Consider the following 13,419-nt stretch of genomic DNA (forward strand, 5'->3'; position numbering starts at 1 on the left):
GCCTATCCTGTGACACTCATTAAGCCACAGCACTGATATTGTAGTCTAAATGCACACACACACACACACACACACACACACACACACACACACAGGCTTTCAGTCTCAAATTAAATTTAAATTTCTTAATCTCCAAGTGCCTCTGCTCAGTCCGAGTCACATTTAAACCCTATATTATCTGCTACTAGACTGTTTATTTATTCTGTGGAGTATGACAGCGTACAGCACTGTACACTCATCCTGTCACACTGTGACCCTGTTTATGACAGTTTTTTTCTTTATGACACTGTGTTGCTCTCTGTAGATTTATTTTACACCCATGATTTTATTTAAGTATCACATGTTCTTGCACTGATTTCCCGTGTGTAAACTCCCTGTCACGCTGTCCATTTGGTGAAAGATTCTTATTTCCTGTCATGTCTGACCCGTCAACCAAAATACACAGTTGTATAATTCTTGCTTATCTATGCATATGTAAGTGCAAATGTTTTGCATTATGCTTAAGAAAGAAAAATATATCGCTATTTTACAACACATTGATGGAATTAGAAGGCATTAATTACGAAATGGGGGGAGTATAATTGAGAAATATAACTCAAAGGATCTGTATGCTATTCAGAGGACAGTTATAGAGTTAAAGGGCCAACATACAACAGAAATATTATTGTAGAAATATTATTTATATATATTTATTTATAATTCCATTCAGAAAGGGGTGCAAACTTTTGAACTGATATATTTTGAACCTTCTTTGCTATTAATTTGACCTGTCATCATTCTGTGAAACCACACACACGTAATGTCTTTAATGCCGTTTGTTGCAGGCTTTATTTTGTGCTACGGGTGTACAAACTTTTGCACTCCCCCTTACAGCATCTGTAGGTGTCATTTACTGAGTAAAAATGAAAAAGACTGATATAAATACATATAAAAGCGTTTTATTTACATTATCGTCACTTTTCGCTCAACTTTTCCCCAGCTTTTATAAAACAGCTGGAGATTTCAGAGCTGCACTTCCCTCATGCTGTCACCATCAGCACAACAACACACACACACACAACACACACAGCTGTGTTAGAAGGCAAGTTTCTTCATGAGCAGGTAAACTCTGGAGTCCACCTCAAAGCCGTGCAGGTTGTTGGCGTCACCCTGAAGTCGCATCAGCAGGCCACCGTATGACACATAGGCAGAGCTGGACAGAAGGAAAAAGGGGAAGAGTGTCAGAGTCCAGCACCTTGAAATTAAAGGGTCAATTTGCAATCTTTCTGAAAATGAATTCATGTTATAAACGAATTAAGATAAATGAATGTTCTATACATGCCACTGAAAATATAAAATATGTTTAAAAATATAATAAAATGAGAGTTCAAAACTTTATTGCTCAATATAATAAAAATGACCATTTTTTCAGGTGGAACTTTATAATTCCTGCTTAAAGATCTACACAATAATTTGTAATTCATATTTAATTTGCTTTTATAATAATAAGATTGGATGAGAATCAGATATCAGATCTAACAGGTTTATGATACTGAACATGGAGAAAGTGAGATCAGTGATTCTCTAAAGGAAAATGAGAGTTAGCATGTTAACAACCACACTCACAGACGCGTTGCTGCTTCTGTCGACGTCTCGTCTCCCTCGATCTTATACACTTTACCGTACATGGCGTAATCAAACTGATCGGCCCTGAAGAGAGGAAACACACACACACACACACCTTTCAGCACTGTGGAGTAATAATAATTCTAACACATAATAGACTGATAAGGCACTAAAACAGAAAAACATTACAAAAAAAAATCAATCATGACATACCTTTAAAAAATTATTTATAAAAATAAAATGTAAAGAATAAATAAATACTAATAGAAATAATAATACTAGTAGCATTGACAAAAATAAATTATTAATAATTAACATATTTTGTTATTGCTTATATTATTATAATTTTTAAACGATTAATAAAATAATTAATATAAAATAAATATAATGTGAAAGTAACATGCCAATGAAAGTAAAGTAAAGTTACTAGTTACGTGATCCAGTGAAAGAAAAATAAGTTAGCTGGTTCAGGGTTGCCAGACTGAATGGAGAGTCCAGAGCACATTATTTAAAACTATTTTTACTCCAATATTCGGACAAAATGACAAACAGCACGAGCCCAAGCCCTTTTTCTTTCAGCTCAGGATTTTACCAAAAAAAAAAAAAAAAAAAAAAAAAACAGGGGATCATGCTCAATCTCAAAACAAGTCAATGAATCTGAACATTGGGCTTTGGGTTGCCAGCTTGATCAAAATCGCGGGAGTTTTATAGACGGTGGGTGTTAGTGTCACCTGGACGGTCGGTCGTCTGTGGGGTTGTACTCTCCATCGTCTGGCGTGCCGTCCTCGTACAGAGTGCTAGCGATCACCAGTCTGAACTTATCTCCTGAAAACCACCAACATCACACCATTACATCCAGATGTTCCACTACAGCTGTGCCGCGAACACGCACCTCACATAAAGTCGTAACATTCCTGATGTTCAACAAGAGTGTAGAACTGCATACTGTGTAGCTGTGTGTATCGTACAGTTGTGTATACCGTGATCTTGAAGACTTCAATGTGGAATTGTGTACACTGCTGTGTGTTGTGTACACCTGTGTGTATTACGTATAGCTGGGTGTCTTGTGCAGCTGTGTGTATTGGATAGTTGCGTGTTGTGTACAGCTGTGTGTATTACGTAGAGCTGTGTGTCTTGTGTAGCTGTGTGTATTGGATAGTTGTGTGTTGTGTACAGCTGTGTGTATTACGTATAGCTGTGTGTCTTATGTGCTGAACTGCGATCCTGGAGACTCATAGTGCTGTTGCGTAGTGAAGAGTTGTGTGTTTTATGTTCTTGATCGTATTGTATATTTGTGTAGATTTACTCACCGAGGTCGACAGGGTAAATCTGAGTGTTCACGTCCAGGATCAGGTCCATTTTAAATGACTCACTCTCACAGTGAAGACGAGACACTGCGAGGAAAACCCAGTGAAATCACACACACACATATTGTGAGGAACGTCTGGTCACATTTTATACGTTTCAGCTTATAAATCACACAGACGTGAGAGAGAGAAGCATGTGTGAGCTGAACTGACTGTTCCTCACCTCTGTCAAACTTCTTCCCATCAGGATCGATATCTTTCACATCAAAAATATCCTCAAACAGAATCCCAGCCATGTTTCTGCTGTTTATCCGACCAACAGCAGCGTCTTCTCCTGTCAGGACACAAGCAATTCTGTTCTCAGTAACTTAAATGCAAAAGCATCTGTCAGCGTTACAATAACCACTGCTGTTTTTTTTCCTTCATTCCTGATGTTGTGTTACTTTTAAATGGAAAGTACATGTAGATGTATCCGAGTTACATTTCTGGGGTATTTTAGAAAGAATTGTGGTAAGTTTTAAATCAGAAGAGAGCTGGAAGCAGTCAGTCTAATCTGCCAGCTCTCTTTACTGCAGCTGCTGAAGAACACGAGGAAAAAACCGGCAGCAAAATATTACATTCTACCGCCGCTTGCTTCATAACAAATGATACATCTCTTTATGTATACTTATATTACTCTTCATATATTTCAAATCTGATATCAGATATGCCCTAAAGACTCATATTCTCTTTTTTTCTGATAGAAATAAAATTTAAAAAAATTATAATATATATATATTTTTTTTGAACTCATACAGTAACCGTTAGCATGCTAGCATTTGTCAGCTAGTTAATGCTCTGAGCTTATTTAAAGAAAGTTAATCGTTTTCGGTCACTTACTTTCTCCAATAAAACCTTATCCGCTGTCGATACAGTTTAAATAAATATAATTTAAGCCACAATTAAAGCAAAATAACTTAAAAAGCCGATCTTCCAGAGGCAGCTTTCATTCATCTACCGCGCTAAAGCAACATGCTTTACCTTTGACCCTTCCGTGTTACAATTACTTCCGGAGCAACACAAAGTTACAAGAGAAAATTTATGATCCTAGAAAATTGAATATTCATAACCTATATTTGCACACACGTGTGTTTAACATTTCTCTTGAACGCTCATGTTCGTCCTTTTGTAATTATTATTTTATTTTAGTTGTATTTTACAGATAAGTCACTCACTACTAAACAAATTCCAACATGTTTACGACACTTTAGTCTAACATACGGCCGTTTCCTTGCGTTGCTAGGTGTATTCGCTAAGCGTCTTGCTTGTGGTTACTATGGCTACCAGCCTCAAACTAGTCCGTTAGCTGCGCTGCTAGCTCGCCTGAGAACTTATCTTAGCGTCTGATAAATTTGCGTTTTCTTTTCACAGACGTTATTCCCCGTTTTTCGTGTGTTTTGAGTTATTTTAGACCCGCGGACAGAAATGTGTCGCGACAGTTTTCTCCCCGCAAACGAGCTGTGTGAATGAGGTAAGGGAGCCAGCTGGCTAGCAGCTTCAGGTGTCCTGGAAAACTAGCTAGCTAGCTAATTGTCTGATTCTTTTTAAAACTTATGTATATATTTGAACTTTTAATACATTAACACATGCTCTCATGCGATAATATATTTTTTAATTTTAGAAAGCCTTTGATAAAGTATGAGGTTAGCTATTTTATTAGGACAGATAGCGGCCTGGTGTTTTGTTTGTTAGCCGCTAAGATTTAGATCTTGGCCTCGAATAGCAGCAGCGGCTTGTTTTCAACTCCACAGCAGTTCAAAGATTGGGAATAATGCTTAGATTTAACCTTTGTAGAAATCAGAGAACCCAATATTTACAAGTTAAAGTCGTAAAGTGTGGTCTACTACACAGAATCAATCATAATAACAAGACATTAAATAACATAAAATACAAAGAGAGTCATTGTAACAATGCTTTTGGAGGGAATTGCGTCGTACGCCAACGAATCGGTTCTTTGATCCGACTCTTTCAGGCTGGGAACCGACTCTAAAATGTGAGGGATCTTTCCGTCCCCCCGTCCCCCGCAGATGTAGTCGATGCTATTTCTTACTTATACATTAGTTTATCTTTAGTAACTGCTTAAATGCTTCCACAAAAGCCTGTTTCCACCAGCTGACCTGTTCATTTGTGTGAGTCGTGAGTCGTGTGTTTGACTCCCAGCTGTGTCTATGAGCGGAGGTGATCAGTTATCAGGATAAATAGATATCTATAATAAAATAGATAAATAGATAACCTATAATAAACCTTCATAATGAAGCCCAAACACAGGAGCACAATAACATTAATGCATGGATGCTTACAGTTTTTGTTAAATACATTTTATAAAATGCACTGCAAAGTAAATTAGTTTATGAATTAGAAGTAAAGAACTAAATAAAACTGACTTTTTTATTAGAACTAATATTCTGTTAAATATTTCAGACATGGTTAGGTAGAAGAAAAACAAGGGGAGCCGTTTGGAATCCCAAAGAGTTGACTCTTATTTGTGATCAGAGCCAGATAATCTTCTGATCTTAATCATGTGCAGTGTTATAATGAAGATAGTCTGATGTTGAAGAGTGACACATTATGGGTGTGTTCTGTAGTGCCGGGTGATATGACGATGTAATATCAATATTGTGATGATTTATTACACTTTTCTGATCTATTACAGATAATATTATATCTTTTAACATTTAAATTTTTTATTTTTTTTTACAAACTGATTGGAAGCAATGGATTTGATTTTTTTTTGCATTGAATCTGTAGAAGAATTTCTTATTTTTCATTCTCTACACTGTTAAATAATAAATTTTTGTTGACATGAAATAAAAGTACAGTTGTCCTCGGTGGCTGTTTTGCTAGCCAGTGCACTGTGATACACACTGTGGAGGTTTTGCAGAAAAGTTTTTAAAAATTGAGATGTTATATTTTTGTCATATTGCCCACTGCTAGTTCTCAGCTGTGTTTTAAAATGCTGTACTGCATTACCTGTTAACAGTTTGTAGAAATATAATCCTAATCTGCTGTTTTTTTTTCCAATAATCTAGCTTTATTTGTATATTATGCTCTAGTGTGTTTACGTTTTCTTTTCATTTCAGATCAGATTTCACCTCACTACTGTATATCACTCTGCCCATTTATCTCTGTTATTATTAGAAATAAATTTGAGCTGTTGTATTTATCAGATTGTGGATACATGAGTTCCAGAAGCTCTACAGAGATGGGGGACGTCTTGGCGAATGAAGCCGATCTCCTACTGATGATCAGAGAAGTAGGTTTATACAATAAGAATGAACATTTTGTTAGTTGTCACCGCTTGGATTATTAATTTGATGTGTGGCAGTGTGGGGTGTTAGAGAAATAATCCAGTCCTAACGTCTGTTGTACCTTTAGTGAGTGGAATGTAATTATAAAGACACATCACTAAGGTGTATAATTTGGACTTTAAATTCTCCCTGAAATCTACAGAATGATATTTAAATGTTTACAATTCTCTTCCATGCTGATTTCCATTCTATAAATTTGGGTGTTTGGATGAAATTTGCTAAAGGTGCATTTTTCTATTTACAAAAGAAACTTTAAAAAATAAAACTAGAAATCAGTGGGCAGAGCTAGCATGAGCTAAGTTTGTGATGTCACAAAATAGGACTTAATCCAACCAATTATAGGTCATCATGTAAATTATTAGAGGATAACATGTAACCAGGGAACATTTCCATTCAATTTCACTTGTTTAATATTAGTGCTGAATGGATGGAGGTTGTCATGGGAACGTAATGAAAATGAGAATGTAAATCAAGACTCTGATACTGATATCTGACTCGTCCATAGCGACCTGTGGCTAATACGAGCTAGTTTGCTAGGAGTTAATGAGCTAATGTTAGGCAGTAGAGAAGGCAGGAGGACATGGATGTGCCTCCTAATTTGGATATTGAAGCATATTTATAAATGCTGGTGTCTTTATGAGTTCTAAAGTATATGAAGTATAGGTATAGAGACAATCCTCTGCATGTTAAACAGTGTGTTATTTTATCTGGTGTGAAAGGACATGTTGAGGAGGACTCGTATGTATATCTAATGAATGTGTTTGTAATCTCTAGTACCTGAAGTTCTGTGAGCTGGAGGAAACAGTGAAGATCTTTGAGAAGGAATGCAAGAGCAAAGGAAAACCTGTGCCAAAAATACGCAGCAGTTTAACTGAAGACTCCAAAACGTTAACCATACAGGTAAGATCCATTACGTTATATTTACAGTCCTTCATCCTGCAGATTCATCAGATTGCTGTCTAAACATGGAGGTGTTACAGTGAGAAAGACAGTAAAAAAGAGTCAGATGATGGACTATATTTACTGAACAAATGAAGTGTGTGCACTCACATGTCCCAGCATGCACTGCAGAACATAAGGGGTGAATTTTAAAAAGCTCACATACATCAGTGGTGTATCAGATCCTTGCTAATCATTCATTTAAATTATAGGTTTTAAAGAAGCACAAGAGTGAGACAGCATGTAAATGAGTGAGCACCTAGGCTTAAGGCTCTGACACAAATTGTGCACTATATTCATTCCTCACTGTTTACTTGTATCTTGACCTTTATGGATGTAGTGTAGTGAGATCTCAGATCAACTAGATTTGCACTAATGACAGATTACCTCATGCTATTAAGCAACCAGAACAGAAACAGCTGCCTGTTTTATAATCCAACATGGCCGCCCTAAAAAAAATTCTCCTTCTAATTTACGGAACAGCAGCATTCAAAAATTCAGTTTACAGCACCCTCTGATGGCTTTTCCTGCGTAAAGTAGGTTGTGATCGCTGAGTGTTCTTGCAGTGGTTCCAGTACATTGTCTGAGCATTAACAGGACACTCCATCTCACCAAGTCTCTGATTTGCGACATCACTTTAGTTTTTTTAACTATTATATACATCTTTTATCATTTTTGGATCGAAGATAAGTGTGGTAGGCACGTGTACACTCAGGAACTGTGAGCTAATCTCTCTGCCATGTCCATAACAGTTTCCCCTCAGACACATCATTGTATTAAACATGTTTTGCATCTGCAGAAAGATCTGCTCAGCTCGTTTGATGATGGAGAGATGAAGGTTTTCTTCGAGCTGTGGACAGAAAACGTGCCTGCACATGTCAGTGACAGCGACCCTGGCATACAGAAACTGGAGTTCTACCTGCACATTCACTTTTCCATCTATCCACTGAAGAACTCTGTTGGAAAGCAGGTACACACACAAACAAAGTCTTTTATTTACATGGTTTCATATCATGGTTTTATTAACAGCAGTTTCTTAGTAGTGAACAGAGCATGATGGTGAAATGAGATATTACATTATGCTCTAGTACTGTTTCTGGCCAGCAGGAGGCTCTACTGAGTCAATAAACGTCTACAATTTACACACCAAAAGTATTCGGTCACCTGCCTTGACTCACATATGAACTTAAGTGCCATCCCATTCCTAACCCATAGGGTTCAATATGATGTCGGTCCACCTTTTGCAGCTATTACAGCTTCGACTCTTCTGGGAAGGCTGTCCACAAGGTTGAGGAGTGTGTTTATAGGAATTTTTGACCATTCTTCCAAAAGCGCATTGGTGAGGTCACACACTGATGTTGGTCGAGAAGGCCTGGCTCTCAGTCTCCGCTCTAATTCATCCCAAAGGTGTTCTATCAGGTTCAGGTCAGGACTCTGTGCAGGCCAGTCAAGTTCATCCACACCAGACTCTGTCATCCATGTCTTTATGGACCTTGCTTTGTGCACTGGTGGAAACCCATTCCATGAAGCTCTCTGCGTACTGTACTTGGGCTAATCTGAAGGTCACATGAAGTTTGGAGCTCTGTAGCAATTGACTGTGAAGAAAGTCGACGACCTCTTTGCACTATGCGCTTCAGCATCCGCTGACCCCTCTCCGTCAGTTTACGTGGCCTACCACTTCGTGGCTGAGTTGCTGTTGTTCCCAAACTCTTCCATTTTGTTATGATAAAGCTGACAGTTGACTGTGGAATATTTAGGAGCGAGGAAATTTCACGACTGGATTTGTTGCACAGGTGGCATCCTATGACAGTTCCACGCTGGAATTCACTGAGCTCCTGAGAGCGGCCCATTCTTTCACAAATGTTTGTAAAAACAGTCTGCATGCCTAAGTGCTTGATTTTATACACCTTTGGCCAGTCCAAGTGATTAGGACACCTGATTCTGATCATTTGGATGGGTGACCGAATACTTTTGGTAATATAGTGTATGTGTATATATATGTATACACTATATTACCAAAAGTATTGGGTTTCCATGGCCGAGCAGCTGCATCCAAGCCACACATCACCAAGTGCAATGCAAAGCGTCGGATGCAGTGGTGTAAAGCACGCCGCCACTGGACTCTAGAGCAGTGGAGACGCGTTCTCTGGAGTGAGGAATCAAGCTTTTCCATCTGGCAATCTGATGGACGAGTCTGGGTTTGGAGGTTGCCAGGAGAACGGTACATTTCGGACTGCATTGTGCCGAGTGTGAAATTTGGTGGAGGAGGAATTATGGTGTGGGGTTGTTTTTCAGGAGTTGGGCTTGGCCCCTTAGTTCCAGTGAAAGGAACTTTGAATGCTTCAGGATACCAAAACATTTTGGGCAATTCCATGCTCCCAACCTTGTGGGAACAGTTTGGAGCGGGCCCCTTCCTCTTCCAACATGACTGTGCACCAGTGCACAAAGCAAGGTCCATAAAGACATGGATGACAGAGTCTGGTGTGGATGAACTTGACTGGCCTGCACAGAGTCCTGACCTGAACCCGATAGAACACCTTTGGGATGAATTAGAGCAGAGACTGAGAGCCAGGCCTTCTCGACCAACATCAGTGTGTGACCTCACCAATGCGCTTTTGGAAGAATGGTCAAAAATTCCTATAAACACACTCCTCAACCTTGTGGACAGCCTTCCCAGAAGAGTTGAAGCTGTAATAGCTGCAAAAGGTGGACCAACATCATATTGAACCCTATGGGTTAGGAATGGGATGGCACTTAAGTTCATATGTGAGTCAAGGCAGGTGACCGAATACTTTTGGTAATATAGTGTGTGTGTGTGTGTGTATATATATATATATATATATATATATATATATATATATATCAGGGGCGTTTTCTCCGAGGAGGCAAGGGAGGCAGTGTCTCCTCAAAATATTGGATGAGAAAATAATCGGTATTGCAAAAATTTTTTAGTGAGCATTCAGCTTGATGAAATGAAAGATATATCTTCGTGTCTGTGTTTGTGTTTACAGAGCTTTTATGACGATGACCCGAAAATAAATTGACTATTAAAAAGAACAGCTGAACATCAGTTCACAAATAAAAAAATATTAGTAACACTTTACAATAAGGTGTCATTTGTTAACATTAGTTAATGTGTTAACTAACATGAACAAACAATGAACATTTATTACAGTATTTATTAATCTTTGTTAATGTTAGTTAATAAAAATACAGTTGTTCATTGTTAGTTTGTATTAGTTCTCAGTGCATTAACTAATGTTAACAAACACGTTTGATTTTAATAACGTATTAGTAAATGTTGAAAATAATATTAAATAAGATTAGTAAATGCTGTAGAAGTATTGTTCATTCTTAGTTCATGTTAACTAAAGTAGTTAACTAATGTTAACTAATGAAACCTTATTGTAAAGTGCCTCCTCATTTTAAAAACCACTGCACGCCACTGTATATATATATATATATATATATATATATATAAACAGTTGAGGGGGTGTGCTGTTATTGGAACATAATCCACATCAGGGTGGTGTGATATGGCCAAAGTGGAATTAGTGGATTTATACAATTATTCAGTAAAGAATGACAACAATTCTTTTTATCCATTTATAGTTACATTTAATGTTCCAGAATGTTGGCGAAACAAGTTAGTTCCTGTTCCAAGTTAGCTTGTCATGTCACCGAGAAACTGACAAACATAAACTGAAGATGTTGGAAAACTCAGTGTTACCTCTTTACCTCTGCCTGTTATAAAGCACTGACACTGGAGACTCCTTCCCATTAATGTTAAATAAATGTCTCCTCTCAGAAAATTTCACCATACCAATGATTTTTAAAAATCTGTTTATGCAAAGCATCCAACAAGTCCCTGTAAAGGAGCTGTTACTATAGAAACAATTATAGTATAATTTTTGTATAATTATAATTGTTGTATTATGAAGTGTGCATAGCTTAGCTCATTTATTTAATAACAATAATGATTAATGATCACATGACATGTTAATCCGGCTCTGTGTAATCTTGAAAGTTCATTTTACTCTGAAGGATAAAGCTGAGTTTGATGAGCGGATCAGTCATTTTAAACACTTCTTGGAGACGAGAGGAGCAGCGCTGAGCCAAACCACTGAGTTCCTGCCATTTTACGCTCTGCCTTTCGTTCCCAATCCTGTAGCACATCCGTCCTTCAAGGAGCTCTTCCAGGTGATCTTCATCTCCACTGCTGCACTTCCTCTCTTCCACCTCAATCAGCACAATTTATATGATCACTTACATTTTTAAAACACTCATTTTGTGTCAAATCTCTGGTTTTATTCACATTAGTCTCAAAACGCAGTGATCCAGTCTTTATGATCTTGTCTGGGCCCATCTCAAATGACTTTCCACTGATGTAGGGAGTAGGGAGCTGAATCTCTGCTGTCTGCTGGATATCTAGTGCGCTTTGTAGGGTGGAGAAGCTTTTATTTTAGTTTCTCTGCCTTCCTCTGTTTTTCATCTACACTCTACACCTTATATAAGTGCACAGTGTAGGGAATGAGATACTAGCTTACACACTTACATGTAGTGCACTATGTATTCAGTAAGCAGCCAATTTGAGGTTAAGCCTCTGATTATTTTGTTAAAGTTTAGTTGATGGTAATATGTGAACTGTTTAGTTTCAAATGTGCAAAGTATAACAGTACATACAAAATCATCATTAATAATATATTTACAGAAGTTTTAAGAAGTCCTCTCTGTGTGTTTGTCTTTGATTTCAGGACACCTGGACTCAAGATTTAAGAAAAAAGCTTGAAAAAGCTTTGGTCTCGACCCTGAAAGCATCAGCTACACCGAGGCTGCTCGCGTTATACGTATCCTTTCCTTTAAACACTGATTACATGTCACATGACTGATGATGTCATCCGTCATGCCATGTTGATAAAACTTTATTCGGATTTTCTTCTTTAATAACTATACAATCTCTCATAAACCAACCAAACAACTGATTCTCAATAAAAACTGCAAAATAATATTATAGCAACTGCTGCTTGATAATCTTTCACCAGCAAGCATATAACATTAACATGAAAAAATTCATATAGAGTTTATAAAAAAAAAAAAACATGTTGCTAGAGCTAGGTCTTTAAAATCTTTAAAATATCGGCTGATGTTAAGGAGTACATCATGCTTCTCTTGAATTCTGGATTGTAATTGGTCAGAAGGTGTTAATTAATTTTCTATAACAGCAACCCTGACAGTAGTGCAGCTGCAAATCACAGGTTTATATTAATGCGCTTGGTCTAATATGTTATTGTTTCTATAGTAACAGCTCATTCATAGGGACGTATGAGGTGGACGTTCCACGTAAGATGATTTTTAAAAAATCGTCGATATGGTGAAGTTTTCTGTAAAGAGACATTTTTATTAACATTTATGGAAGGAGTCTCCAGTGTCAGTGCTTTGTAACAGTCAGAGGTAAAGCTGTAACTTTAAGTTTTTTGGCAGCAGGAGAGAGGAGTTTACATGTTGCGTTGACAGCTGCGTTATTTTTTACTTATTAACTTAAAGAGATCGAAAAAAGATAAATTCAGATAAACATCCTGATGTCATAATCACTGGCAAATTGTTGTGGTATGAGAGGAATAAAACACTTGGGGATAATGCAGTTACAAGAAAAAAAAATTAATGTCAGTTTGGTAACTTTTGGCTGTTTTTTCTTTAGGTTATGTTCATGTTATAAGGTTTGTCAGCTTTATGAAGAAGTCTCCACTGACTGTAAACATGGAGTGTGAGATGATGCTGAAGGCTGTAGAGTTACACTCATCACTCATCTTCAGTAAAGTGTACTGGTGTCTCTTAACACAGGTTTATACTGCTGACATGTCCTTTTCCAGAGAGACAGGCCCAGAGCAAATATCAGGATAATTCTTGTGATAAATGGTGTTGAAACAGAGAATGCTCTGGATCTACTGGATAGATGTGATAAAAATATGATGATATATTTTGATAAAAGTGTTCTGAATTTAGTTAGCATTAACGTTACAGTAGTGTTGTTATACTATAATATACACCGATCAGCCATAACATTATGACCACCTGCCTAATATTGTGTAGGTCCCCCTTTTGCTGCCAAAACAGTCCTGACCTGTCGAGGCATGGACTCCACTAGATCCCTGAAGGTGTGCTGTGGTATCTGGCACAAAGACGTTAACAGCAGATCCTTTAAGTCCTGTAAGTTGCGAGGT

General features: G+C 37.5%; 2 protein-coding genes across 4 annotated transcripts in view; one reads left to right on the forward strand and one right to left on the reverse strand.

The window, feature by feature from the left end:
• Nucleotides 1–918: 918 nt before the first annotated feature.
• Nucleotides 919–3,967, reverse strand: polr2h (RNA polymerase II, I and III subunit H). Its single transcript, XM_026930766.3, has 6 exons — nt 3,792–3,967; nt 3,136–3,246; nt 2,916–2,999; nt 2,337–2,430; nt 1,606–1,689; nt 919–1,192 (listed from the first exon to the last, which is right to left on the reverse strand). Exons 2-6 carry the CDS (start codon nt 3,206–3,208, stop codon nt 1,075–1,077), a joined length of 453 nt encoding a protein of 150 aa, XP_026786567.1. The 5' UTR covers nt 3,209–3,246; nt 3,792–3,967; the 3' UTR covers nt 919–1,074.
• Nucleotides 3,968–4,041: 74 nt separating this feature from the next.
• Nucleotides 4,042–13,419, forward strand: part of LOC113536667 (lisH domain-containing protein ARMC9) — a 51,037-nt gene continuing 41,659 nt past the window's right edge. The window contains exons 1-6 of one of the 3 annotated variants that reach the window (XM_034308868.2): nt 4,042–4,422; nt 6,119–6,204; nt 7,034–7,159; nt 7,998–8,168; nt 11,243–11,398; nt 11,953–12,045. In XM_034308868.2, coding sequence (XP_034164759.1) covers nt 6,130–6,204; nt 7,034–7,159; nt 7,998–8,168; nt 11,243–11,398; nt 11,953–12,045 — 621 coding nt within the window. In that variant the 5' untranslated portion in view covers nt 4,042–4,422; nt 6,119–6,129. The remainder of the gene's footprint in view (nt 4,423–6,118; nt 6,205–7,033; nt 7,160–7,997; nt 8,169–11,242; nt 11,399–11,952; nt 12,046–13,419) is intronic. The other 2 variants (XM_026930764.3, XM_026930765.3) reach the window with 2 other exon arrangements.

Source organism: Pangasianodon hypophthalmus, chromosome 11 (assembly GCF_027358585.1).
Source record: "Pangasianodon hypophthalmus isolate fPanHyp1 chromosome 11, fPanHyp1.pri, whole genome shotgun sequence".
NCBI classification, from domain to species: domain Eukaryota; kingdom Metazoa; phylum Chordata; class Actinopteri; order Siluriformes; family Pangasiidae; genus Pangasianodon; species Pangasianodon hypophthalmus.

Coding starts and splice junctions, on each gene's coding strand:
- polr2h (XM_026930766.3), bottom strand. CDS start 3,208: ATGGCTGGGATTCTGTTTGAGGATATTTTTGATGTGAAAGATATCGAT. Junction 1,690..2,336: donor ACAGACGACCGACCGTCCAG/GTGACACTAACA, acceptor TCCTCTCTTCAG/GGCCGATCAGTTTGATTACG. Junction 1,193..1,605: donor ACAGAAGCAGCAACGCGTCT/GTGAGTGTGGTT, acceptor CCTTCTGTCCAG/CTCTGCCTATGTGTCATACG.